The 25,651-nt window shown below is 42.4% G+C and overlaps 2 protein-coding genes across 2 annotated transcripts; one reads left to right on the plus strand and one right to left on the minus strand.

Moving 5' to 3' along the window:
• Positions 1 to 2,020: 2,020 nt before the first annotated feature.
• LOC117373079 (solute carrier family 17 member 9-like) lies at positions 2,021 to 18,605 on the plus strand. Its single transcript, XM_033968935.2, has 13 exons — positions 2,021 to 2,459; positions 5,130 to 5,327; positions 9,080 to 9,219; positions 14,168 to 14,267; positions 14,346 to 14,470; positions 14,550 to 14,640; positions 14,707 to 14,803; positions 14,876 to 14,963; positions 15,079 to 15,113; positions 16,342 to 16,457; positions 16,536 to 16,591; positions 17,252 to 17,281; positions 17,768 to 18,605. Exons 1-13 carry the CDS (start codon positions 2,218 to 2,220, stop codon positions 17,929 to 17,931), a joined length of 1,482 nt encoding a protein of 493 aa, XP_033824826.1. The 5' UTR covers positions 2,021 to 2,217; the 3' UTR covers positions 17,932 to 18,605.
• Positions 18,606 to 19,892: 1,287 nt separating this feature from the next.
• On the minus strand, positions 19,893 to 24,501 carry ythdf1 (YTH N6-methyladenosine RNA binding protein F1). The gene is made up of 6 exons (XM_033969212.2): positions 24,125 to 24,501; positions 23,865 to 23,892; positions 23,453 to 23,547; positions 21,768 to 23,375; positions 21,629 to 21,673; positions 19,893 to 21,236 (listed from the first exon to the last, which is right to left on the minus strand). Exons 1-6 carry the CDS (start codon positions 24,152 to 24,154, stop codon positions 21,222 to 21,224), a joined length of 1,821 nt encoding a protein of 606 aa, XP_033825103.1. The 5' UTR covers positions 24,155 to 24,501; the 3' UTR covers positions 19,893 to 21,221.
• Positions 24,502 to 25,651: the final 1,150 nt, after the last annotated feature.

The following is a 25,651-nucleotide window of genomic DNA, read 5'->3' on the forward strand; positions in this document are numbered from 1 at the left end:
TCACCACACTCGAAGATGAAACTTGTTAAAATGCAGATTTCTGAGATCATGACATCATCACACTGTAGAATCCAAAAAACAACAAGAAAAAGTCAAATCTAATAATTCTGATTAAAGTGTCTCTGATGTTTGTCACTTAAATGTTCAAATGTTTCAAGCTTTTTTTTTTTTATAAACAGCGTTTTTTTTTTTCTTCACAAACTGACCTTTCATGACCTGGAGCAGAGGGTCAGAGGTCGAGGGTCGCTCTGACTCTGGAGGTTGTTGATTCGATCCCGGCTCTGACCAGTGGACACTACGGCTGTGTCCTTGAGCAAGACACTTCACCGCCGCGGCTCAACGCTCGTGTTTGTGTTTATGAAAAAACACAGAGCAGATGGAAATAGTCTGTGTGTGTGTGTGTGTGTGTGTTTGGACACGCAAGAACTCAACCAGGGTGTGTGTGTGTGTCTCTGTGTGTCGGGGTGTGTCGGTGTGTGTTTGTGTGTGACATTTACACTCTTCACATGTGATTTAGTGAGTAGCATTTTTGTGTATCTGTGCTTTACTTTTACTTGAGTATATTTGAGAGCAGTATCTGTACTTTTACTCCAGTACATTTATGAACTGGACTGAAAAGTAAAAGTACTTTTCATCTGATTTGAGGAGTTATTTTTACCATGAAATATCCAGAAGAAAGTTTCTGAGTTTGAGCTTCGACTTTGAGCAAAACAAAAATAAATACACAGAAATAAACTAAACAAATAAAAATAAATACTTGAAAAATACACAAAAACTAAAATAAATCCACAATATTCAGAAGAAAAAATAAGAAACTGATTGATATTGTTTCTGTTGAAAAAAAGAGTCCCATCTCCACATTTACACTTGAACAAACGACATTTGTGTGAAGTACTTTTTTAAACAGGTACTTAAATACTTTTACTTCAGTAGATTATTTTCCTGTGATACTTTTACTTAAATAACAGAATGCAGTACTTCATCCTCCTCTGATTATTGTGGACAGGTTTTGGTGAGACTTTCTGTTTCTTCTCTTTGTAACATAACGATGAAGTGATGGGACTTTCGGCTCTTTTATTGGATCCGAATCTTTTGGATCTGTTCAAAAACACCGGCTCTTTTCAAATTTATTTATGACAAAAGCCTCATTTTAAAAACAAAATAATCACAGAGAATCGACCAAGGCTCAGATGTTTTTAAACTGGTTCAAACTCAGAGTGGAGAGAGTTTATCCTTTTGAATTATGAATAATCTAAATAAAAAAACTACACTACAATAATAATTATAATAAAAAATCTATCTATTATGATCCCAAATGTGTTTTTTGTGCACAAATCTGTCCTTCCTGTCTCCTGCTTCTGTTCTCATTCTTTTTGGTTCAGGGATAATCTGTGTAAAAACGCATAAAAATTGGAAAAAAAAAGATTCGGTTCTTTTAAGAAATAAGATCCGGTTCCAACCATTCACGTTAAGGAACCGTTCAGAAGAGCCGACTCGTTCCTGAACGTCCCATCTCTGGACAGAAGAGCTCATTATAACAGTTTAATCCAAGCGCGTAAAAGTGGATTTTGCGTAGAAACATCTCTTGGAACGAGGTGTTTGGAGACGTGTTCTACTGAAACTGAAGCAGATGTTCTGGTTTAAGGGGCTCTTTAGTGTTTTTTTAAAATAATGTAGAGAGTCCAGTGGGTCTTTGTGTTTGTCCTGTTTGTGTCTTCATGCCTGATCCAGAGATAAAACCACATTAACGCGCGTAAAAGTGGATTTTGCGTAAAAACATCTCTTGGAAAAAGGGGTTTGGAGACGTGTTCTACTGAAACTGAAGCAGATGTTCTGGTTTAAGCTGCTCTTTGGTGTTTTTTTTTTTTATAGTTTAGGGTCCAGTGGGTCTTTGTGTTGGTCCTGTCTGTGTCTTTATGCCTGATCCAGAGATAAAACCACATTAAACGCTCCATTCCTGCGCCTTGTGTTTGAAACCGCTGCGTAATTTGGCAAAGGGCGGAGTTTCAGCCTGAGCTTCAGAAGAAAAATGGGGAAGTGTCGCTCTTCTGTCAACGCAGGTTTTTGGTGCAAACACTGTAAATCATGATAATTTAGAGATGAAATATCCACAATAGTTTGAAAGTCGCTGTTGAGACGTTGAAACTCATTTAAACACGATAAACCGCGCGCTCAACCGGAAACACGCGCCGCTTCTGCAAATCTGAGCCGCGTTTCATGAGTCCCTCAAACGAGTCTTACCTGTCCCACCAGTCTGCGCCTGGACATGAGTCGGAGTCGGATCCCGGGTCTCGAGGAGGCACAGGGAGCGTAGAGGAGGCACGGAGGAGCGTAGAGGAGCCAGGACTCTCCATGGCTCACTCTTTTGCGCCAAATGGGCACAAAAGTGGGTTTAAGTACAGTCTCCTGGACGGTTTGACGCCAGACTTTTCACCAGAGGATCACTCTCTATGGCCCAGGTCAGAAATATACAAACTTATGCAGTAAATATGAAGAAATGTGCAGTAAATATGAAGAAATGTGTAGTAAATGTGCAGTAAATGTGCAGTAAATGTGCAGTAAATGTGCAGTAAATGTGCAGTAAATGTGCAGTAAATGTGCAGTAAATGTGCAGTAAAGAGCCGCAGTTCAGGGGGACGTGTTCAGCTCAAGGGACAACGTGGCGCGCATCAGTTTAAAAACTATAATCAATGTTTTTTATGATAATTTTATTTTCTAGCTTCAGGAAATACAAAAATGTGTCTGCGAACAGGTTTAATTAAAGTAGTGAGTGAAGTGCAGAGAGTGACAGGGCATCTGGTTTAGATCAGAGGGTAAAAGAGCCGGTCAGAGGGTAAAAGAGCCGGTCAGACCAAACCCTGTGAAGGTGCTCCTGTGGGCTCCTCTCTGCTCCTCTGTGCTCCTCTGTGCTCCTCTCTGCTCCTCTCTGCTCCTCTGTGCTCCTCTGTGCTCCTTTGTGCTCCTCTGTGCTCCTCTGTGCTCCTCTGTACTCCTCTGTGCTCCTCTGTGCTCCTCTGTGCTCCTCTGTGCTCCTCTGTACTCCTCTGTGCTCCTCTGTACTCCTCTGTACTCCTCTCTGCTCCTCTGTGCTCCTCTGTGCTCCTCTGTACTCCTCTGTGCTCCTCTGTGCTCCTCTCTGCTCCTCTGTGTAGTACTTTTTGTTAAATACACTATTTTAAACATGTATTTTCTGCTTTACTTCGATTTCTTGTAAAGTTATAACAAAATATGTCACGTTAAATAGTTTTTCTCTGGATTATGAAACATGAAAATCAGACGAGTTCATATCCAGGACACAAACTCACAGACGCCGTTTCACATGTGACTTTTTGCTCACGGTGAAGCTGCAGCGTTTTCAAAGAGTTTAACCACTTCCTCCACGTCACAGTCTCACACAAAACGAGAAAACTCCAGGTCTACGTCAGTGAAAACAGCCACGAATCAACAACTACACAATAATGTGACGTACAACAACTACACAACTCTGCAGACGAGTCAGGTCTATGTCTCAGTGCAGCAGGTGAATCTGGACCAGTGGATTCAACAGATCAGTGTGTGGAGGAAAAACAACTTTCTTAAGACAGAACAGAACATCCAGAACATCCAGAACATCCAGAACATCCAGAACACTGCTGCTCGGGTCAGGACTAGAACCAGGAAGTACTTCACACATGTGTCCTGTGGCTCCTGTGGCTCCTGTGGCTCCTGTGGCTCCTGTGGCTCCTGTGGCTCCTGTGGCTCCTGTGGCTCCTGTGGCTCAGAGACTTTAAAGCAGCTCAGTGTGAACAAGTCTCTCCATGGACCAGCACCAAAGAACATCTCCCACATGAGGAGGACTAAACCAGGACTAAACCAGGACTAGACCAGGACTGAACCAGGACTAAACCGGGACTAAACCAGGACTAAACCAGGACTAAACCAGGACTAAAGCAGGACTAAACCAGGAGTGAACCAGGACTAAAGCAGGACTAAAGCAGGACTAAAGCAGGACTAAACCAGGACTAAACCAGGACTAAAGCAGGACTAAACCGGGACTAAACCAGGACTAAACCAGGACTAAACCAGGACTAAACCAGGACTAAAGCAGGACTAAAGCAGGACTAAAGCAGGACTAAACCAGGAGTGAACCAGGACTAAACCGGGACTAAACCAGGACTAAACCAGGACTAAACCAGGACTGAACCAGGACTAAAGCAGGACTAAAGCAGGACTAAACCAGGACTAAACCAGGACTAAACCAGGACTGAACCAGGACTAAAGCAGGACTAAAGCAGGACTAAAGCAGGACTAAACCAGGAGTGAACAGGACTAAACCGGGACTAAACCAGGACTAAACCAGGACTAAACCAGGACTGAACCAGGACTAAAGCAGGACTAAAGCAGGACTAAACCAGGACTAAACCAGGACTGAACCAGGACTAAAGCAGGACTAAAGCAGGACTAAAGCAGGACTAAAGCAGGAGTGAACCAGGACTAAACCGGGACTAAACCGGGACTAAACCGGGACTAAACCGGGACTAAACCAGGACTGAACCAGGACTAAACCAGGACTGAACCAGGACTAAACCAGGACTAAACCGGGACTAAACCAGGACTGAACCAGGACTAAACCAGGACTGAACCAGGACTAAACCAGGACTAAACCAGGACTGAACCAGGTCTGAACCAGGACTGAACCAGGACTAAACCAGGACTGAACCAGGTCTAAACCAGGACTGAACCAGGACTAAATATGTTGAATCAGTGTTTCAGTTTTGTTCACTTTAAACACAGATCATTCTTCTTGCTGACATGAGACTTTGACGATGTTCAAATCCAATATTTTTTGTTCAAATTGCGCTGCACAAATAAACTTGTGTTGCTTATATATATTTTTTTTTACAAAGCAAACGGTGGATACTTTCAGGATTCGAATATAAAATATAATAAAAAATTGTAGTTAGATAATTCCACATATCTTTTTTCATATATTTGATGTTTTCTGTGTGTATAAACTGTAGAAAGTAAAAATAAATAAAAAAGCAGAGTGAGTCCGTCCTGTTATTCTCTTTATTCTGTCATTTTAGATCCACTGTCACGTCTCATCTGATCCTCGTGTCTCGCTCTAAACGTTTCCTCTTTGCTCGCAGGTCTTTGGCGCGGCGATGGTTCGTGGTTCTGTTCGTGGGGACGTGTCTCCTGTACTGCGCTCGGATGGCGATGCCCATCTGCGCCGTTACCATGGCGTCCACGTTCCACTGGACCAAGATCGACACCGGGGTCGTGCTCGGCGGCTTCTTCTGGGGCTACTGCATCACTCAGATCCTCGGAGGATACGTCAGCGACAAGTGCGTTCACACACACAGAGCGCGTCAGGTTAAAGCTCCACTGTGGAACTTTTCTGCTGCGTGTGGGGAGGGAGGACAGTGGCTCAGTTTGTAGAGTGTTTATCGTCTGATCTGAAGGTTGGTGGTTCAAATCCCGCTCTCGACATAAACGTCATGGGTAGAGTTTATAAAAATGTGTTTGTCTCCATGGAGCTGTTGCTTTGCCTGGAAAGTTCCACATTATATCATTAACTTTCAACTGTCAGGCCGTGGATTCTTACTGTGAAAAGGGTGAAAAGGGTCACCTCTCCACAGATCTGACCTGCATCTTGACCATGTGGTTCCATCTGAGATAATTTGAGTTTGGAACAGACACGAGTTCAGTCAAATGAACTGGAGCTTTAGAAATAATAATAATAATAATAATAATAATAATAATAATAATAATAATAATAATAATAATAATAATAATAATAATAATAATAATAATAATAATATGTTTTTAATAGGTAAAGTAAAAAATATAATAATAATAATAATAGTGAAATCAATCTACAAAGTAATTACATAAATAAGCCAACAGACATATATTAAAATTAATTAAAAAAATGAAAACAAAAAAAGATAAATAAATAACATTAAATAAAAGAAATAGATGAATAAATAAATAATAATAATAAAATAAAAGCGGGAGGGGGCGGGGTTCAGGTAACAGACTTTCATATTCACCTGTTTTGTCAAAATGCTCCACAAACACTTTCTTTCTAAGTTCAAATTAAATTTTTTCTAGTTGGACAAGAAATAATAACATTTTAAAATAGATTCTAGATTCATATGTTCTAGATTCTTTTAATAATTACCCATTTAAAAATCTTTATCTCACGTTGATCAGACTTTTCCTGTAAAATCTTAAACTAAATTTAAACGTGTTTCTTCCAGCGGTTAAATATTTGTTCAGATTTACCAAACAGACCTGCAGAGCGTTTGGGGTTTAATGTTTCACAAGAGAAGACATTTTGTGTAACGTCTCAGTGATGAAATGAAGCTGATGATCGTTTCAGGACGTGACCACAAAAAATGTGACGTTATGTGACGCAAAACTGACTCTTTGACTTTAATCCATGTTCTAATGTCACCTCCTCAAAAACAGACCTGGAGTTGTGTTTTGTTTCATTCACACATGTTTGAGTCGCACTTTATTATTAGTCTGTAACATCTACAAAGCTCAAAACGCTCCGTTCCACCTTGTGATGTCATCAAGTGGTAGTTTTCAAGTTAACTCCTCCTTTTACCTTTAGTTCAGTCGAGATAAGAGACAACTCCAGGACTGAAATGATCCAAATGATTCTAGAAATGAAGGTGTGTGGAGTTTAAAAACACAGTGGAGCACTTCCTGTATCACCACATGATGACATCACAAGGTGGAACAGAGTGTTTTCAGTTTCGGAGAAGAAGAACTCCGTTTAAATATGCAGGATTTGTGCGTTAAACATGTGAGAATGAAACAAAAAAACACAACTCCAGGTCTGTGTGTGACGAGGAAACGACATTAAACACAAAAATTAAATACAGAAACACAAAACGCTTTACATCAGCGAACCACACACACATTCACACACATTCACACACACACTGGGGGTGAGGGGGGGGTTGAGTGTCTTGCCCAAGGACACAACAACAGCGTTCATCTGCGGGAGCTGGAATCGCACCGTGGATCCGACCGCTCGACCAATGAGGTTTACGTCAAGAGCGAGATTCAAACCAGCAACCTTCAGATCAGTGAACAAACGCTATGAACACGACACGAGTATCATAGCAACCAAAGAGCTTAGCAACGCTGTCAATCAAACCTGCGAACGCTAACAGGAGCGACCTCGGGGACATTTACAGACACAATAGTGAAATAAAAACCCCAGGATCATGTAGAGGGTTAATATGAACATTTAAGACCAGAATGAGTCTGAAGCAGCAGAGACAGAGAGAGGAGACACAAAACAAAAAGTAAACTCTCAAAATAAAAAAATAAAAAATAAATTAAAAAAAGCCCTCAAAATATCAAAAAAATAAATAAATTAAAAAAATCAAAATCAAAATAACCAAAAATTTCAAAATAAACTTAAAAAAAAAAAAAAAAAAACTCAAAATAACAAAAAAAAATTCAAAAATTAGCTCAAAATTTCTAAAAAAAAATAAAAATAAAATAAATAATAATAATAATTTAAAAAAACAACTAAAAATAACAAAAAAAAGTTAAAAAAATAAACTAAAAAACAAACAAAATAACTCAAAATAATTAAAAAAATATATATTTAAAAAATGGGAAAAAAATAAACCCCTGGATCATGTAGAGGCTTAATACGAACATTTAAGACCAGAATGAGTCTGAAGCAGCAGAGACAGAGAGAGGACACAGTTTTTACACAGAAAGTGACCTGGAGCCAGAGTCGATGGAGGTTAGCAGGTTATCTGTCTGTATACAGTCTATAGTCAGTCACACCCCCCCCCCCTGCGTTCTTTTACATTTTCCCCCTCGGCCGTGCACATGTTACAGGTCCAGCACACACACGCACACACACACACCTGTCTGACAGTTTCCGAACATGGAAGTCATTTGTTTACATGATCCCTTGTTTACATTACTGTTGCCAGGTAACAGTTATGGACTCACCTGTGCGTCACATTTACTGCCCGAGTTCAAAAAGGAAGTAACATAATAAAGGACAGGGAAAGTGAAAAACTAGAGAAACCAGCTAATAATAATAATAATAATATTGTTTTTATGTGAGTTTAAACAGCCAAAAAAGTCTGGTCCTTCATCCAACTCACGAAGGAGAAAATATCCCACATTTGACCCATGGTTTGACCCACTGTTTATATAAATAGACATAGCTAACCCGCTAGCGACGCATTCTAAACAGGAAGTGATCATGCCTGCGCTTCCTGCTCCATCGACTCTGGCTCCAATTCACTTTCTATTGAAAAACCGTGTCCTCTCTCTGTCCCTGCATCTGTCAGACTCATTTTGGTCTTAAATGTTTGTATTAACCCTCTACATGATCCTGGGATTCATTTTATTATTTTTTTATTTATTCATGTATTTATTTATTTTTTAGTTATTTTGATTTTTTTGATTTTGAGGGATTTTTTTTCTTTTTCTTTTTTTTTGTTTATTTACTTTATTTTTCGATAATTTGAGTTTTTTTTCTTTCTTTTTTTTTGCTATTTTGTTTTTTTTTCATTTATTTATTTATTTATTTATTTAAGTTGTTTTTAGTTTAGTTTTTTTTTTTTAACTGTCCCCTCTCTCTCTCTGCTGCTTCAGACTCATTCTGGTCTTAAATGTTCGTATTAACCCTCTACATGATCCTGGGGTTTTTATTTCACTATTGTGTCTGTAAATCAAGATATGAACATTAATAACAGACAAATCAGGTCCTTCTTTCCCCGACGTCGCTCCTGTTACCGTTAGCAACAGGTTTGATTGACAGCGTTGCTAAGGAGCGTTACCTTCAACAGCCTCGCTCCTGATTGGCTCTTTGTTTGCTATGATACTCACAATCGGAATTTCAAATATGGAACTGGGGAGTGTGTTCTGTTGCATGTTCTTTGCGTGTTGTTGTAGAATCGGAGGAGAGCGTGTTCTGTTGCATGTTCTGTTGCGTTGTGTGTTCTGTTGCATGTTCTCTGTGTGTTGTTGTAGAATCGGAGGAGAGTGTGTTCTGTTGTTTGTTCTGTTGCGTGTTCTGTTGCATGTTCTCTGTGTGTTGTTGTAGAATCGGAGGAGAGCGTGTTCTGTTGATGTCTGCAGCCTCGTGGGGTGTGATCACCGCTGGGACGCCCCTCATGGCCCGACTCTGCTCACGCACCCTGTTCCTCATGACGACCGCCCGCTTCCTCATGGGACTCCTGCAAGGTGAGACGGGGGAACAGGTGAGACAACGGAACAGGTGAGACGACGGAACAGGTGAGACGACGGAACAGGTGAGACGACGGAACAGGTGAGACGACAGAACAGGTGAGACGACGGAACAGGTGAGACGACGGAACAGGTGAGACGACGGAACAGGTGAGACGACGGAACAGGTGAGACGACGGAACAGGTGAGACGACGGAACAGGTGAGACGACGGAACAGGAGAGAGGACGGAACAGGCGAGACGACGGAACAGGCGAGACGACGGAACAGGTGAGACGACGGAACAGGTGAGACGACAGAACATGTGAGACGACGGAACAGGTGAGACGACGGAACATGTGAGAGGACGGAACAGGTGAGAGGACGGAACAGGTGAGACGACAGAACAGGTGAGACGACGGAACAGGTGAGACGACGGAACAGGAGAGAGGACGGAACAGGCGAGACGACGGAACAGGCGAGACGACGGAACAGGTGAGACGACGGAACAGGTGAGACGACGGAACAGGTGAGACGACGGAACATGTGAGACGACGGAACAGGTGAGACGACGGAACATGTGAGAGGACGGAACAGGTGAGAGGACGGAACAGGTGAGAGGACGGAACAGGTGAGAGGACGGAACAGGCGAGACGACGGAACAGGCGAGACGACGGAACAGGCGAGAGGACGGAACAGGCGAGACGACGGAACAGGCGAGACGACGGAACAGGCGAGACGACGGAACATGTGAGACGACGGAACATGTGAGAGGACGGAACAGGTGAGAGGACGGAACAGGTGAGAGGACGGAACAGGCGAGACGACGGAACAGGCGAGACGACGGAACAGGCGAGACGACGGAACAGGCGAGACGACGGAACAGGCGAGACGACGGAACAGGTGAGACGACGGAACATGTGAGAGGACGGAACAGGCGAGACGACGGAACAGGCGAGACGACGGAACAGGTGAGACGGCGGAACAGGTGAGACGACGGAAGCAGAGAGACGGGGAAACGGGGAAATAGACAAACAGATTTACATATGAGATAATCCTACAAAACCAAAACACACAAACCTGCAGATTTAGGCTGAGTTCTTCTTCTCTCAAACTGAAAACACTCTGTTCCACCTCGTGATGTCATCATGTGGTGATACAGGAAGTGCTCCACTGTGTTTTTAAACTCCACACACCTTCATTTTTAGTATCATTTGGATAATAATTTCAGCTCTGGAATTGCCACTGATCTCTACTGAACTAAAGGTAAAAGGAGCTGTTCACTTGAAAACGACCACTTGATGACATCACAAGGTGGAACAGAGCGTTTTGATCTTTGGTCTATGGCAGCAATGAAATAAACTAAATAACTCTACTATTTATTTATTTATTTTTTATTCAAATCCTCAGCGTATCCACCCTTTGCTTTGTTTATTAGAGTTTTTTTTTTTTTTAAACTACATAATTCAGTATTTCTTTCTTCATATATTTGATGTTTTCTGTTTGTTTTTTAAATTCATTTTTACTGCTTTTTACATTTTATAAACATTGACTGGTGTGTGAGTTTAAACATCAGTCACAATCTGGACACGCCTCTTATTCGATATTTTTTTTCAGAATTTGGTGTCACGATTCTCTCTGAGATTAACGATTAAATCATGATAATTATTGTTTCTGACAGTTTAAAATGTTGTGGATATGAATCATTACAGTTTTATTTATTATTTAAAGAGCTGCTGAGGTGTTGGACTTTGTTATGAATAAAAACAGCAGTGACACAACGATTGTCACGATTATTGTCAAACTCTTTTATCACAAAGTATTTTTATCTTTTCATCCAAATTCTTAAAATGTTCTCACCTCGTCAAATATTTTACTGTAATTACATGATTCAAAGTCTCATTAAGTTATTACTGTGACGTGTTTTGTTCTTAAAGACAGAACTTAAAATTTGAGACGCTACAAAAATGTTGTTCTACCACATGTTTGAACCTCATACAAGTTTGTGTGTGACTGTGTGTATCTGTGTGTATCTGTGTGCGACTGTGTGTGTGCGACTGTGTGTGACTGTGTGTATCTGTGTGTGACTGTGTGTATCTGTGTGTGACTGTGTGTGACTGTGTGTATCTGTGTGCGACTGTGTGTGTGACTGTGTGACTGTGTGTGTGTGACTGTGTGACTGTGTGTATCTGTGTGTGACTGTGTGTGTGTGACTGTGTGTGACTGTGTGACTGTATGTGACTGTGTGTGACTGTGTGACTGTGTGTGACTGTGTGTGACTGTGTGACTGTGTGTGACTGTGTGTGACTGTGTGTGACTGTGTGTGACTGTGTGACTGTGTGTGACTGTTTATGCGGTGAAACTGTGTGTATGTATGTGTGGGTGTGTGTGTGTAGGTAGATATGTGTTTTTTTTTCCTCTTTTCTTTTTTCCTTCAGTTAAATATGAAGCATAAACAGAGTCTGATTTGTCCTGATGGACGACAGAGATGGGACTTAATGAGTTTATCCTTTTTGAGCTTAAATAAGAACAGATGAGATGAGCTTTAGGTGAACCTGTGCTCGAAATAAATAAATAAGCAAATACATTAATTAATTAAATAAATACATGAATGAATGAATTAAATAAATAATTAAATAAATACATAAATTAATTAAATAAATAATTAAATCAACAAATAAATAAATACATAAATTAAATAAATAAACTAAATTATTGCTTATTGTCCCATCCCTGTTCTCTAGTAAAGACCAGGCCACACTCTGGTACATGATAAATACATTTATGAGCTGATGTGGAGGCTGTAGTGACTCTAGGGGGCGCTGTCTCAGGTGGTTCAGGACCGTCCCGTCTCAGTCGATGGTGAGGTCTTCAGGCTGATGATGAGAGAGACGCAGGAGGGAGCGAGGGATATTCTTGTGTGAAAATGCATTCTGGGTAATTATCCGTGGTTGTACAAAAAAAAAGTTAAATTTTTTTTTCGACAGAGCAAAGGGTGGAGACTTTGAGGATTTGAATATAAAATTTTAAAAAATGTTTACAGACGTTTTTTTTTTTTTTTTTTAACTACATAACACATCCATACATCTCACTTCATATGTTGGATGTCGTCTGAAGGGCGTGTCCAGACTTTACACATGTTTCCGTTTACATACATGTAAAGCCGTTTCATGTGGTGAGGTCATCTGTGGTCACTTTATATTTCCCTGTATGTAAATGAATGAGGAAACACAGAGGGATATTTATAGCCTTTTGTGATTGTGACGCCGTAAAAACAGTCACGTACATGAGATCTGCTGCTTTTATATTTACATTTTGACTCATTCAGAACAAAACCAAACACACACAAACACACACACCTGCATAAGTCCATTTAAAACTTTAAAAACAGGAGCATAAATGTTTATCTCCACATTATTAAATCGCCGCAGTGGCTCCAGTTTCACGTGTCCTTCAAACATGTTCCATTTCTGTGTTTCTGTTGTTGTAAATGATCTCGTCAAACTTTTGTACCAGGCTGAAATTCAACACGTCTTTTGTGTTTTGGACCTGTTTGTTTTTGTTCCTGTGTTTTCTGTGCGTTTAAACGTCTCAGTTTCCCTGGTGTGTGACGTGTTCTGTGTCAGGATCAGTTTAGACTTGACACGTCAGACGCAACATGACGAGTTCAAAACACAGACTCACTCTGGTTTATCTTCTAAGTGAAGGAATAATTCTGTAATGTTAAAATGACGACACCATTTATCTGCTCAAATAAAACGTGAAGTCAAACAGGAGGGTCCGTGTTATATTTAGTCTAAACGATCCACTGGTGTGAGCGGCTGTTTGATTCTTAAATCTTATATTTTAGAGAAAGTTTGGAGGGTTTGATTTAAGAGACAGACTGTGATCAGGAGGATTCAGCTCAGAGATGGAACATAAAGTACAAGTAAAGTACTGCACTCAAGTGTACTGCATTTTAGGAATCTGTGGCTTTACTTAAGTCAATTTAACAGTGTGTACTTTTTACTTTTACCTGAGTACATTTGAGAGCAATATCTGTACTTTACTTTTACTTCAGTACATTTGAGAGCAATATTTGTACTTTACTTTTACTTGAGTACATTTGAGAGCAGTATCTGTACTTTACTTTTACTTGAGTACATTTGAAAGCAATATTTGTACTTTACTTTTACTTTTACTTCAGTACATTTGAGAGCAGTATCTGTACTTTACTTTTACTTGAGTACATTTGAGAGTAGTATCTGTACTTTACTTTTTACTTTTACTTCAGTACATTTGAGAGTAGTATCTGTACTTTCTACTCCACTACATTTTTGAACAGGACTGAAAAGTAAAAGTACTTTTATTATTATTGTGTGACCTGAAAAGGCTGAAGTTTATTTTTAATATAAAAATATAAACAAAAATATAACAAGAAAATCCTGGAAAAAAAAATCTGCAAAATCTTTATCAAAATCACCACATTTCAGGCTTAATTAGACTCAAAACCTGCACAAAATACTTTTACTCTTTGCTCTTTAAGTACATTTTGAAACAGATGCTTTAATACTTTTACTTAGTAGATTTTTTCATGTGATACTTTTACTTAAGTAACTAAACAGAGTACTTCCTCCAGCCTCTATGTCGTCTTCATCTTGTATAAACCACTTCATATGTCGCACTTGTTATTTACAGATTCTTTACATGATATTTAAAAAAGTGTATTAATCTGACATATAATTTAACACATAATCTGATTTATACTCTCAAATATACTCATAATACACATAATCTGATATATATACTCTCAGATATACTCATAATACACATAATCTGATATATATATACTCTCAGATATACTCATAATACACATAATCTGATATATATACTCTCAGATATACTCATAATACACATAATCTGATATATATATACTCTCAGATATACTCATAATACACATAATCTGACCTAATCCCGTCTCGTCGCAGGTGTGTTCTTTCCGTCTTTGGCCAGTCTGTGTTCACATCGTGTGGTCAAGGCCGAGCGCGGGTTTTTGATGAGCATCCTGCACAGCGGCACTTATCTCGGGTATGTTTTTAAATATGTTCTTAAATGTGTTTTCGTCTCTTTTAAATCCCTCACTCCGCTCTTTTCCCTCCGGCGCAGGACGCTCGTGGCCGGGGGTCTGGGCTCCGTGATGCTGCAGAGTTACGGCTGGGAGTACCTGTTTTACTGCATCGGTTTTTCGAGTGGTCTGTGGGCGCTCCTCATCTGGTATTTTCTCGTAAAGGGTAGGTTTTATCTGACACACGGCGTGATTTAAATTAAAATGATCAAATGAAATAATACGTGGTGAGTTTTGTTTTCCAGGCAGAGAGATTCCCAAACAGAAACACGTTGAAAATGGCCGACCTCATTCCAAAACACGATGGCTCAGTTTCATTAAAAAACCTCCAGTCTGGTGCGTTTCCATCTTTTGCGTGATCATAAACGTGTTCTCTTCCCTCTAAAGTGCGTTTGTGTGTAGGTCCATGATGATCGCCCACACCTGTGCGGCCTCCACCTTCTACACGCTGTTGTCATGGTTACCCACGTATTTTGAAGAGTCGTTTCCAAACGCAAAGGTGAATCTGCGGCTCGTGGTTTTGTTGGAGTTGTGACCCGGTCAGTCTCTAAAGTGTGTGTCCGTCTCACAGGGCGGAGTGTACAACACCGTCCCGTGGATCGCGGCCATCCCGGCCAGTCTGGTTGGAGGTTGGGTCTCAGATTTCCTCATAACTAAAGGTATAAAATCCGTCTAATTATTCAGAAAAACATCACTTTTCAAATCTGATGTTACTGTTTCTCAGTTTGTGTGACGTAGGACCTTTGCATCTTTAAAGTTTGTTTCTGTTTGTAGGATATCGGGTGGTGTACGTGAGGAAACTCATGCAGGTAACTACATCATAATCTCTCTAAGCAGATGGGTGGAGCTGAATTGTTTGGTGCTGTGTTGGGAGCTGCTATGTTGGTTGGAGCAGGTTTTTTTTGGAGCAGGGTTGGATGGTGCTGTATTAGATGGAGCTTTGTTGGTGCTGTGTTGGTTGGAGCTGTGATGGTTGGAGCAGAGCTGGTTGGTGCTGTGTTGGATGGAGCTGTGGTGGAGCTGTTTTGGTTGGAGCCGTGTGGATTGTACTGTGTTGGTTGGAGAAGTGGATGGTGCTCTGTTGGTTAGTGCTGTGTTGGTTGTAGTTCTGTTGGTTGTAGCTCTGTCAGTTGTAGTTGTGTCGGTCGTAGCTCCGTCGGTCGGTGCTCCGTGGGGCGGTGCTCTGTCGGGCGGTGCTCTGTCGGTCGTAGCTCCGTCGGGCGGCGCTCTGTCGGTTGTAGCTCCGTCGGGCGGTGCTCTGTCGGTCGTAGCTCTGTCGGTCGTAGCTCCGTCGGGCGGTGCTCTCTCAGTCGGAGCTCGTCTCTGGAGGTGGAGTCTCTGTGGAATGTCTCCGTCTCTGTGGACGTGTGGACACAGGCTCGGCCTGAGGCGACGCTCAGTGTGAAGAGAAACTCCAGAGTTTAAAGATTCACAAACACGACAAGTACAAGAGGAAAGTACAACTTATACTGAAGTACATTTACTGTGTGTACTTTTTACTTTTACTTCAGTACATGAGAGCAGTATCTGTACTTTTACTCCACTACATTCTTGAACAGGACTGAAAAGTAAAAGTATTTTTCATATGAGGGATTATTTTTACCATGTCCAAGTTTTAAAGTTTTGAACTTTAAAGTTCAAACTTCGGCTTTGAGCAAAACAAAAATAAATACACAAAAATAAACAAAACGCACACAAATAAATACACAAAAATAAACAAAACAAACACAAATAAATACACAAAAATAAACAAAAAACAAAAATAAATACACAAAAGTCATTAGAAAAAATAGGAAACTGAATCATTTTGTTTCTGCTGAACAAAATATGTTTCATTTTCAATCCATATCTCCACATTTACACTTGAGGCAAACTCATGAGGCAAAAATATTAAACAAACAGAAAAATAAAAACAGTGACACATTTTATATTTAAAGTCACACTGCGGAGCTTTTGAGACGTCGCTTTAAAGATGAGACTTGATTTGTTCTGGATTCAGTGTTTCTCTGTTTTTATTTGTGTTTCCTCTTGTTTCAGGTCGTTGCCATGGGAATCCCAGTGCTGTTCATTTTACCCATGTCCAACGCGGTCAGTCTGTCCACCGCCGTCACGCTGACCACGGTCGCCATCGGAGCGACGACCTTCTCCAGCGGGTACGAGCCGAACATAAACTCAGATGTATTTTTATATTTGGTGCCGGTGGCTGCTGATGTGACCTGTTTGTTTTTCAGTGGCGTCGCTGTGAACGTGCAGGACCTCGCTCCCTCGTGCGCTGGCGCCCTCTATGGTCAGTCTGTGGTTATTACACTTAAAGTTAAAGTTAAACATGAGGCGAGTTTATTTATACACAAGGTGATTCAAAGTGATTTACAGAATAAAGCATCAAAAACACAAATCAAAACATAAATAATCACAAATAATCATCATAAAATTAAAGGAGAAAAGTGCAGAAGAAAAGTCACAGCAGAAAAACAAGTGAGACACTGATTCAACATGTTTAGACCTTTTTTAGTCCTGGTTTAGTCCTGTTCTAGTCCAGCTCTAGTCCCGGTTCAGTCCTCGTTTAGTCCTGATTTAGTCCTGGTTTAGTCCTGGTTTAGTCCTGGTCTAGTCCTGGTCTAGTCCTGGTTTAGTCCTGGTTTAGTCCTGGTCTAGTCCTGGTTTAGTCCTGGTTTAGTTCTGGTTTAGTCCTGGTTTAGTCCTGGTTTAGTCCTGGTTTAGTCCTGGTTTAGTCCCGGTCTAGTCCTGGTTTAGTCCTGGTCTAGTCCTGGTTTAGTCCTGGTTTAGTCCTGGTTTAGTCCTGGTTTAGTCCCGGTCTAGTCCTGGTTTAGTCCTGGTTTACTGGTCGTGACTCTGACGTTGTGTCTTTGGGCCTTTGAGCCTCGAGGGTGAAACTCTCTATAAAAAGTCGGTTTATCGTGTTAACCTCTTTGTCTTTCCTCCTCAGGCTTCATGAACATGATGGGTGCACTAACAGGTCAGTGGACAAAATATTAAAACGTGCAGAAAGTGCAGACGACATTTGGGGTAAATGCTGTTTTAGTTTTGGGGTTTTAGGTTCTTCAGTTAAATCATTGCACTGGTGTGATGTGAATTTTGTAAAAAGATATGGACCAATAGTTTTGGGCCCCGTATCTGCAGAGTCTTCACATAAACCTGGTAGAATAAATGTAAAAATGTGAATGTGTCTATGACAGAACAATGACACAAATGTGACGCTTTATCTGCGTTTGAGAAGTGTTTATCAGTGTGTTTGAGCGGGTCACATGACTCTGCTGATGTGGTCACATGACTCTGATGTGGTCACATGACTCTGCTGATGTGATGCAGAGTCGGCCTGAACTCAACCTTATGATGATCTGTCCATCCAGCTGTCAAACTAACTCTGTGTGTGTGCGTTCGTGTGTGTGTACGTGTGTGTGCGTGTGTGTGCGTTCGTGTGTGTATACGTGTGTGTGTCCAGGCGTGGTGACCGTCTCTCTGTCCGGGTACCTGATTGAAGTGACACAGACGTGGGCCACCGTCTTCTCGCTCGTCGCTCTCATTAACTCGTCGGGTTTGGGCGTTTACTTGGTTTTTGGTGACGCTCAGCGTCTGGACCAGGGCAGCCCGGTCACCATCATCTGACCTCTGACCCCTGCCCTCAGCCCGGTCACCATCATCTGACCCCTGACCCCTGCCCTCACGTCGATGGAGACCTGGAGCTGCAGACGATGTTGTTGATGAAATGTTTACATTTAAATCTCCTCATATTTTCTGAGGGACCTGAGACTTTAATATAAATGACATTTGTCAATATATTTTTTATTGTTTTATATGAATAATTTATAAAGACGATGATGTTTAGACACAGTTTGACACTTTGGTCCAACAGACTCGTCTTAAACCTGTGTGTGTGTGTGTGTGTCTCTGTGTGTGTGTGTGTCTGTGTGTGTATGTGTCTGTCTGTCGGGGTGTGTGTGTGTGTGTGTCTCTGTGTGTGTGTATGTGTGTGTCTGTGTGTGTATGTGTCTGTCTGTCGGGGTGTGTCTGTGGGTGTGTGTGTGTGTGTGTGTGTGTGTGTGTCTCTGTGTGTGTCTGTGTCTCTCTGTGTGTGTGTGTGTGTGTGTGTCTCTGTGTGTGTCTGTGTCTCTCTGTGTGTGTGTGTGTGTGTGTCTGTCGGGGTGTGTGTGTGTGTGTGTCTGTGGGGGTGTCTGTGTGTGTGTGTTGTAAACTCTATGTGCCTGGTGTGTGTGGGACTTGGTGTTTTACCGTCGCTCTTGCCTTTACATTTAAAAAAATAAACCTGATGCCCTCCCTCTGTGTTTAATTCACTGAAAGTTCTGATCATAAAATGTGTTTGAAAGTGTCACATTTATGATGTTTCTGTCCAAATGTTCAGGTTAATAAACATCTTTAAACATAAACTCGTGCACGCGCACACGCGGGTCCAGCACCGCGGACAGCGCCTCGCGCCCGTGACCACGCGCCTTTAAAGAGGGTGACGTCATGACGCCGCTGCTCAGTGTCCAATCAGAGGCCGCGGAGGACGCCAGACGCAGACTGAGCTGTAAAGACATTTTAACAGAACAGAGCCTGGACTGAGGGTCAGACTGTAGTGGTCAGACTGTAGTGGTCAGACTGTAGTGGTCAGACTGTGCTGGTCAAACAGCTGCGGGACAGTTTCAGGTGAACGCGCCGTGACCAGAGGCCTGTCCGCGCGCGCACATCCCGCGGACCGTGAGGCTGCGCGCGCCCGTTTCCTTTCACCGACGCGTCTGCGGCGGAATGAAGCCGCGGCACAAAGCTGCCACAGGAGGACACAGGACAGAAGAGGACACAGGAGGACACAGGAGGACACAAGAGGACCCAGGACCTCTGAGGAGGACAGAGACAGATCAGTATGAAGGAGGAACAAGACACAGGACCTGAGATAACACCGCGCTCTGTGAGACTCCAGTCTGCAGACACGGCAGTGCCTCGAGCGCGAACAGGCCTCTCACCCCCGTGTTCGGTTTGATTTGACTGTGGCCCGTCAGAGCCTTTGTGTTTCTGTCCTGTCCGCGGCCTAAAGGACCGGGCTGCCCCTCCTCGTGTTCACGGCGGACCTTGATTTAACAGATAAACAATTAAGGCACGCGGTGAATGCCAAGAGAGGAGCCCCCCGCGTCAGGGACAGGGAGACCCCTGTGCGCCTGGGACGGGGACACGGAGACCCCTGTGCGCCTGGGACGGGGACACGGAGACCCCTGTGCGCCTGGGACAGGGACACGGAGACCCCTGTGCGCCTGGGACGGGGACACGGAGACCCCTGTGCGCCTCTGACTCCGCTCCTGCCGCGTCCCACTGTCCTACATCTGTGTTGGCGCGTAATAATCACCAATAAACTCCATTTACCTGATTTTTCCTACAAATTTCACTACACAACATGCAACATTTATACTCCCATCTATTCAAACTATAAAACTAGATTTTATTTTATTTTTTTTAGCAGTAATGTGGGAATAAATCCAAAAAGCTGACCTCTGTCAAACGTGACCTCCAGTTTGTCATATTAATGTGTCCTGTAGAGTTCAGAACATAGAGGGCGAGTAGAGAAGAACACAGCCAACAGATAAGTATATCTTTAATAATGATCATGATCAAATCTAAGAATCTGATGGTGAGCTCTGATACAATGAAGATACAGTTGAGGGTGACTTGACTTTTTGCATAAATGTAATATATTTCCAATAATTTTATATAACTCTGCTCCACAATCATTCTGCCTCTTTATTCTCGCTCTCACACACACACACAGAATACAGCAAGCAACTAAAGAAAAGTCACAACACATACCATAGAGCCTAGCGTGTAGGATTCACACACTGAACGAGAATCATCTGCCATCTCAGAAACGCCAATACATTAAAGCTTACATTTGTGAAGGATTATGAAGACAGTTAGAGCGATGGAAATGCCAATATTAGAGATAAGTTAAAGAACCATAAAGCAGGTTACAAACAGAAACAGCAAAGTGACTGGCCTGGCTTCAGCACATGCTACATGTTCTCCCGGGGAGCAGAGGAGAGAGCCGCACACAAGCAGGACGGGGCCGCATCAAATCAACTCTCGAGAAACAAAAACAAAAAAAAAAGAACGCAATCCTCTTTAAGTTTGTACAAATCTCTCTCTGAAGCGCTTCAAATTTGAGGTACAGTTTCATAACCGTAGATTTCCACCCGCAGAAGGTCGCTCACGGCTCCATACAGGAGAAGAGAATGGTGCATACCTACTTTAATGCAACGTTTTAAATGTAAGCCAGTACAATGCTCAAAATATTTTTCTAACATTAATACTTTCTACTGTCACAACCTTGTACATAAATGTCTATGCGTACAGACGTTCAGTGTACACAATCCTTCACCTACGTCACCCGTACAGAAACGAATGGGTGGAACTGAACTTATTTTTTCTTCTGATAATATAAAATACAACTTTTCACACAATGATAATAACAGACAGTTTGTGGATAAAGTGGAGTTCACTCAAAAGTAGTTTAACCGACACAAGCACTTGACGTTTTTGTCCAGCACACAAACCACGTGAACAGTCACTGAATATCAGCAGCATGTTGTCAAGAGATTTTTAAAACAGACGTGCAGATATTTCTTACTTATTTGTTAAGAATGCAACTTCAGGAATAGCAATAGAGATTTTATAAGGCTAAAAAATACTGAAAAATCAAGAAAATATATTTCTGAAGCAATTGAACTGATGTAATGAGCTTCTTCCCTGCACGCTTCGTAAGGACTGGGAGCAATGTGGCTCGCAGTTCGAAATGGGCCAAAGTCACCGAACTTAAATAGGAAAAATATTAGTTTGTTATAATTTCTTTATGTCCATGTTTTTATGTTAAATCTAAGATCAGTCTTCTATCAGAGGCAGGCTCCGGGGGTTCACTTCTGACGATCCTGGAAAAGAAAAAGACTTTAAGATTCACATTCAAAAGAGCGGGTGGTAATAGTGAGACATTCAGATATTAAAGTTAAAATAATCTTTGAGCAGATTTACTGGTGTTTCAAAGGTTTTCGTCACAACTTTTTCCTGTTACGGACGCCATTTTAAGGACTTTTGATCATTTGTATTTGAATAAGGAGAGTGACTGCGCTCATTGGGATCTCCCTGGATAAATAAAGATGAATGAAGTGAAAAAAAATCCAAAAGCTACAATATTTTACTTTCAATTTTGTTTTGTTTTTTTAAGCCGAATCTCATGAAACACAAAAACGCAAATGACAAAACCCCCACACCAGTCTCGTAAATAAATAAAATTACTACAATTATGAACCGTGTTGCGTTTTACCTGGTCGATCCGGGATCTGGTTGGTATGGAGGCGGGCTCATAGCTCTAAAAACAATAATAATAATTTCACTTGTACATCTATAACAGAACAATAACGAATTACGGAAATGATCTAAAACGACGGCTGAACTGAACCGACCTTTTTGACGACCTCCTCCTCCTCCTGCTTCTTCTCGTAGTGCGAAAAGTCGTCAAAGATGGAGGTGTTGTGTTTGTACTGGGCCATGATCTTGAGCACCTGCTTGGCCTTCTCCAGAGGCACCTCCTGCGTGTCGCGCGAGTTGGTGACCGGCTTGTTGTCGTTGTTCTCCAAACGAATGTGACGGAGCTGACTGTTCGGCACGTCCTTAACAAACAACCAGTTAACGTCAAACTTCCCCTTCCACTTGTCCTGCGCCCACACCCCAGCGCTGGTGCCATAGTCCACGGGCGACCGCATCTCCGCCACGCCACAGAAATGCCCGCTCCCGTTGACGCTAAACAACAGGTACACGGGCCCTTTCGAGTTCATTGACCTAAAAGCCGAGTCCAAGCGCTTGTTGCCGTGCTCCGTGCTGCACCAGATGGAGTATTTGATGGAGCGGTGGATGTCGTCCTCTGAGTAGCTCTTTATGATGAAAACGCGACCGTTCTTCAGGTTCCAGTCAAAGTCCTTGGGGTTGTAACTGTGGGAGGCTCGGAGCTTCTCCAAAACCGGGTGGGACTCGGCTCCGGGCTCAGATCCAGACGACATTCCCCCCAGAACTCCGCCTCCGCCGTTCCCCACGCTCCCGCCGTTAGACGAGCCGCTGCTGTCCAAACTGCCTCCTCCGTAGCACAGGTTGCGGTTGCGAGGGGCGACCCAGCGAGTCTGCGGGGGCGGGGCGGCGTTGTGGTTCTGGTAGGACTGAGGGGGGCCCGGCATGGTCATCTGCTGGACCAAGGACTGGGCGGACTGAATGGACTGCTGCAGGGGCGGGATGAGGCTGGTGTGGGAGTGGAGGGACTGGGGGTGGTGAGGGGGCAGAGGGGGCAGCACTTTCGTCGCAGGAACCTTGTTGTCCCACGTGTCAATGTCTATGGAGTGTTTGAGCGGAGCCGGAGGCAGCACTCCCCCAGCGATCGCCGCGATGGGCTTCGACTTACTCTTCTGCTGTTGTAGCTTGGCGGGTTTACTCGCAATCGCGGCCCAGGATGTCGGCTTGGGAGGGGGCATTCCTAGAGTTGTACCGCCGTTGCCCGTAGGAACCGCGGCCACACTCCCACCTCCGATCACCGACCCCGCCCCCTTCACCCCTGAGCCGCTGCCCACGTCCCCTCCGATTTTCAATCCCAACATGCCCTGCTCCAAACTGTTCATGCCCGGCGCCTTGCTCAGGGTGTCACTGTGGAACCCCGTCTGTCCATCTGGGACCAAGGTGCCGCCGAGTGAGCTGGGGGGGTAACTGTAACTGCCCCCGTACGCCGAGCTCTGAGTCTGCTGCCCCTGAGACCCGCTCGTGCCCCAGGCCGAGAAGGCGGGATTCTCCGGGAAAAAGTTAAACCTGTGGGGGTAGATGCTGCTGCTGAGGCCTCCAGGCTGGCCAAACACGGTGTCGTGCATGAAGTGGTGGTCTCCATTGCTGAGGGGGGCGTAGGGGGTCAGGTACGGGATGGGCGGGTCCCCTCCGGTCGACCAGGGGGCTTCACTGAGCGGGTAAGGAAACCCAATGGAGGGAGCATAGTAGCTGGACAGGTACGGGTCCGTCATGGATTGATAGCTGTTGTTCTAAAATTCAAACAGAAAAATGCTGCAGTTAGACACAAATAAAAACAATTATTATTAAAAACCATAAAGTAACAAACCTGATTGGACTGGCCGGTGAGATAAGGCTCAAAGTCATTGTCATGCATCGTGTCCTTTTGGTGAAGGGAACCATTTTGCACAGACACTGGAAAAGCTGAAATAGTAAAGTTAGAAATGAGTTTTCGGTCGAGGCAAATGTGGCCACCAAAGGATTAAATAACATGAAATAACAGAACTATAAATGAATAATCACAAAACACAACAAGGAGGTGAGTGGGCGTGTTTTGATTTGGTAAAATAGTTACAGAATTGGCTTTTATAAATGTTCAACGACAGCAAAGTATAATAATAATCCTTTTACTATGGATCATACAAACATAGCAACAAATAATTGACACTCTGAGCATCATTACCTTTACACACTTGAAAGAAAATGGACAGACCACATTATTTATGTGTTTTGCACCTTACCTTTGCTGGCATCTTGTCCTTTTGATGTCTATGGGGGACATTGAAGAGGACACATGTCAAACAAGAACAGGACAAAAGCTCACGCGAAATGAAGCTACCAAAACGTGCACTAGAAAGACTGATGCGCAGCAAGGACTTGATGATTTGCAGCTAACATAAGCACTCATTTGGCTAGCATGCTAACGAGGTGACAGCAGCAGCAGCATCGTCTGTAAAGTGATGCACAGCCCGCGCCGCTGTCACACATTTGTGGCTCTTACCTGAGAGTCTAAACTCGTAGCCGACATCATTCATTCAGCAGGTGTTTGGACGACAGCCCTGGACAGATGCGGTGTGGGGGAAGCTGCAGAAAAAACCTCGGCGTTGTTTCTGGAGCTCGTGAGCTAACGTGAGTGCGCTCGTGCCTCGCTCCGCGGTACTTTTCTAACACTTTAACGGTCCGTGGCAGCGAACCCTCGACCTCTCGTGTGGACGCGGACTCTTCGCTCGCCGTGGCCGTGCTGTCGACATTAATCCCGCGGGGCTTCAATCCGCTCCGACCCTCGCTCCGACAAATTCAGGTCCTAGCAGCCTCGGTAGCCCTGCTCACTTGCCCCAATGGCAGCCTCATCCGGGACACTCAGAGCGGAAGAGACGTAAGTGACGCAAGCACGTACGCGCCTTTCTGTTTCTTTTTTTTTTTTTTTTTACTTTTTTAATTTAAAATCTACAATAGTATAAACAAGAACAACAAGAAGCGTAAGCATTTACATAATAATAATATTAAACAAATATAGAAAAATAAATTCAATCATAATTTTATATTTCAAATTCTGTACATAGAGCTCTTTATATCTACCTCTAGGACTATTTTATTTTTAAGCATATCTTTTTTAACTTTATGCATGCCCCTATTTGTATTTATAATAGCTATATTTCTACTTTTCTCCTACTATTGTTATTCAGTGTTTTATGTTGCACTTTATCACTGCAGAAAGTTCCTATTTTGTGAAGTTGTGTTCGCTGACGATGGCAATAAAATCCTTCTGATTTTGATTCTGATTTTCAAAGCCTTTAGGTTTGTGCAATACTTTAAATAATTTATATAAGAGGATAAAAGGGATTGAAATGCAACGAATTTGGGTAAATTTGGGAAAATTTACAACAATGAATATGATATTTTGACAGGATTAGGATTAGATTCAAGACTTTTTTTTCTTTTACTTTTTAAAAATTTCAAATATACACTGGTATAAACAAGAACAGCAAGAAGCTTAATCATTTACATAATAATAATATAACAAATGTAGGAAAATAAATACAATAGTACATTTTATATTTCAAATTCTGTACATAGAGCTTTTGTTTGATTGTAAAATAGACAAACCCAGTGCTTTATAGTTTCAGTGTCGTTAGCGCCACCTTCAGACTGATATAAGGCAGTGTCCAGCAGGAATCTGACCAGAACTGAAGAAGAAGAGACTTGGACGAGCAGCAAAACGTCCTCACTCCTACAACGATTTGTCCAGTTACAGATTTAAATTTCATCTTTTGCTATAAAAGTTTAGAGAATTTATATAAGAGGATAAAATGGATGGAAATACAACAAATCTGGGTTTATGGCAAGAAAATTTACAACAGTGAATATGATATTTTGACAGGATTAGGATTAGATTCAAGACATTTTTTTTTTTTTTTTTTTGCTACAATATCTTTTTCGAAAACTCCAAAAAGTTCATGTTTTGCTTTAAGTTGTAGGTTTGTATCGATCTTTTTATTCACAAACAAAAGTGTGTCATTGTAAAAGA

The sequence above is a fragment of the Periophthalmus magnuspinnatus genome, chromosome 7 (genome assembly GCF_009829125.3).
Source record: "Periophthalmus magnuspinnatus isolate fPerMag1 chromosome 7, fPerMag1.2.pri, whole genome shotgun sequence".
NCBI lineage: Eukaryota > Metazoa > Chordata > Actinopteri > Gobiiformes > Gobiidae > Periophthalmus > Periophthalmus magnuspinnatus.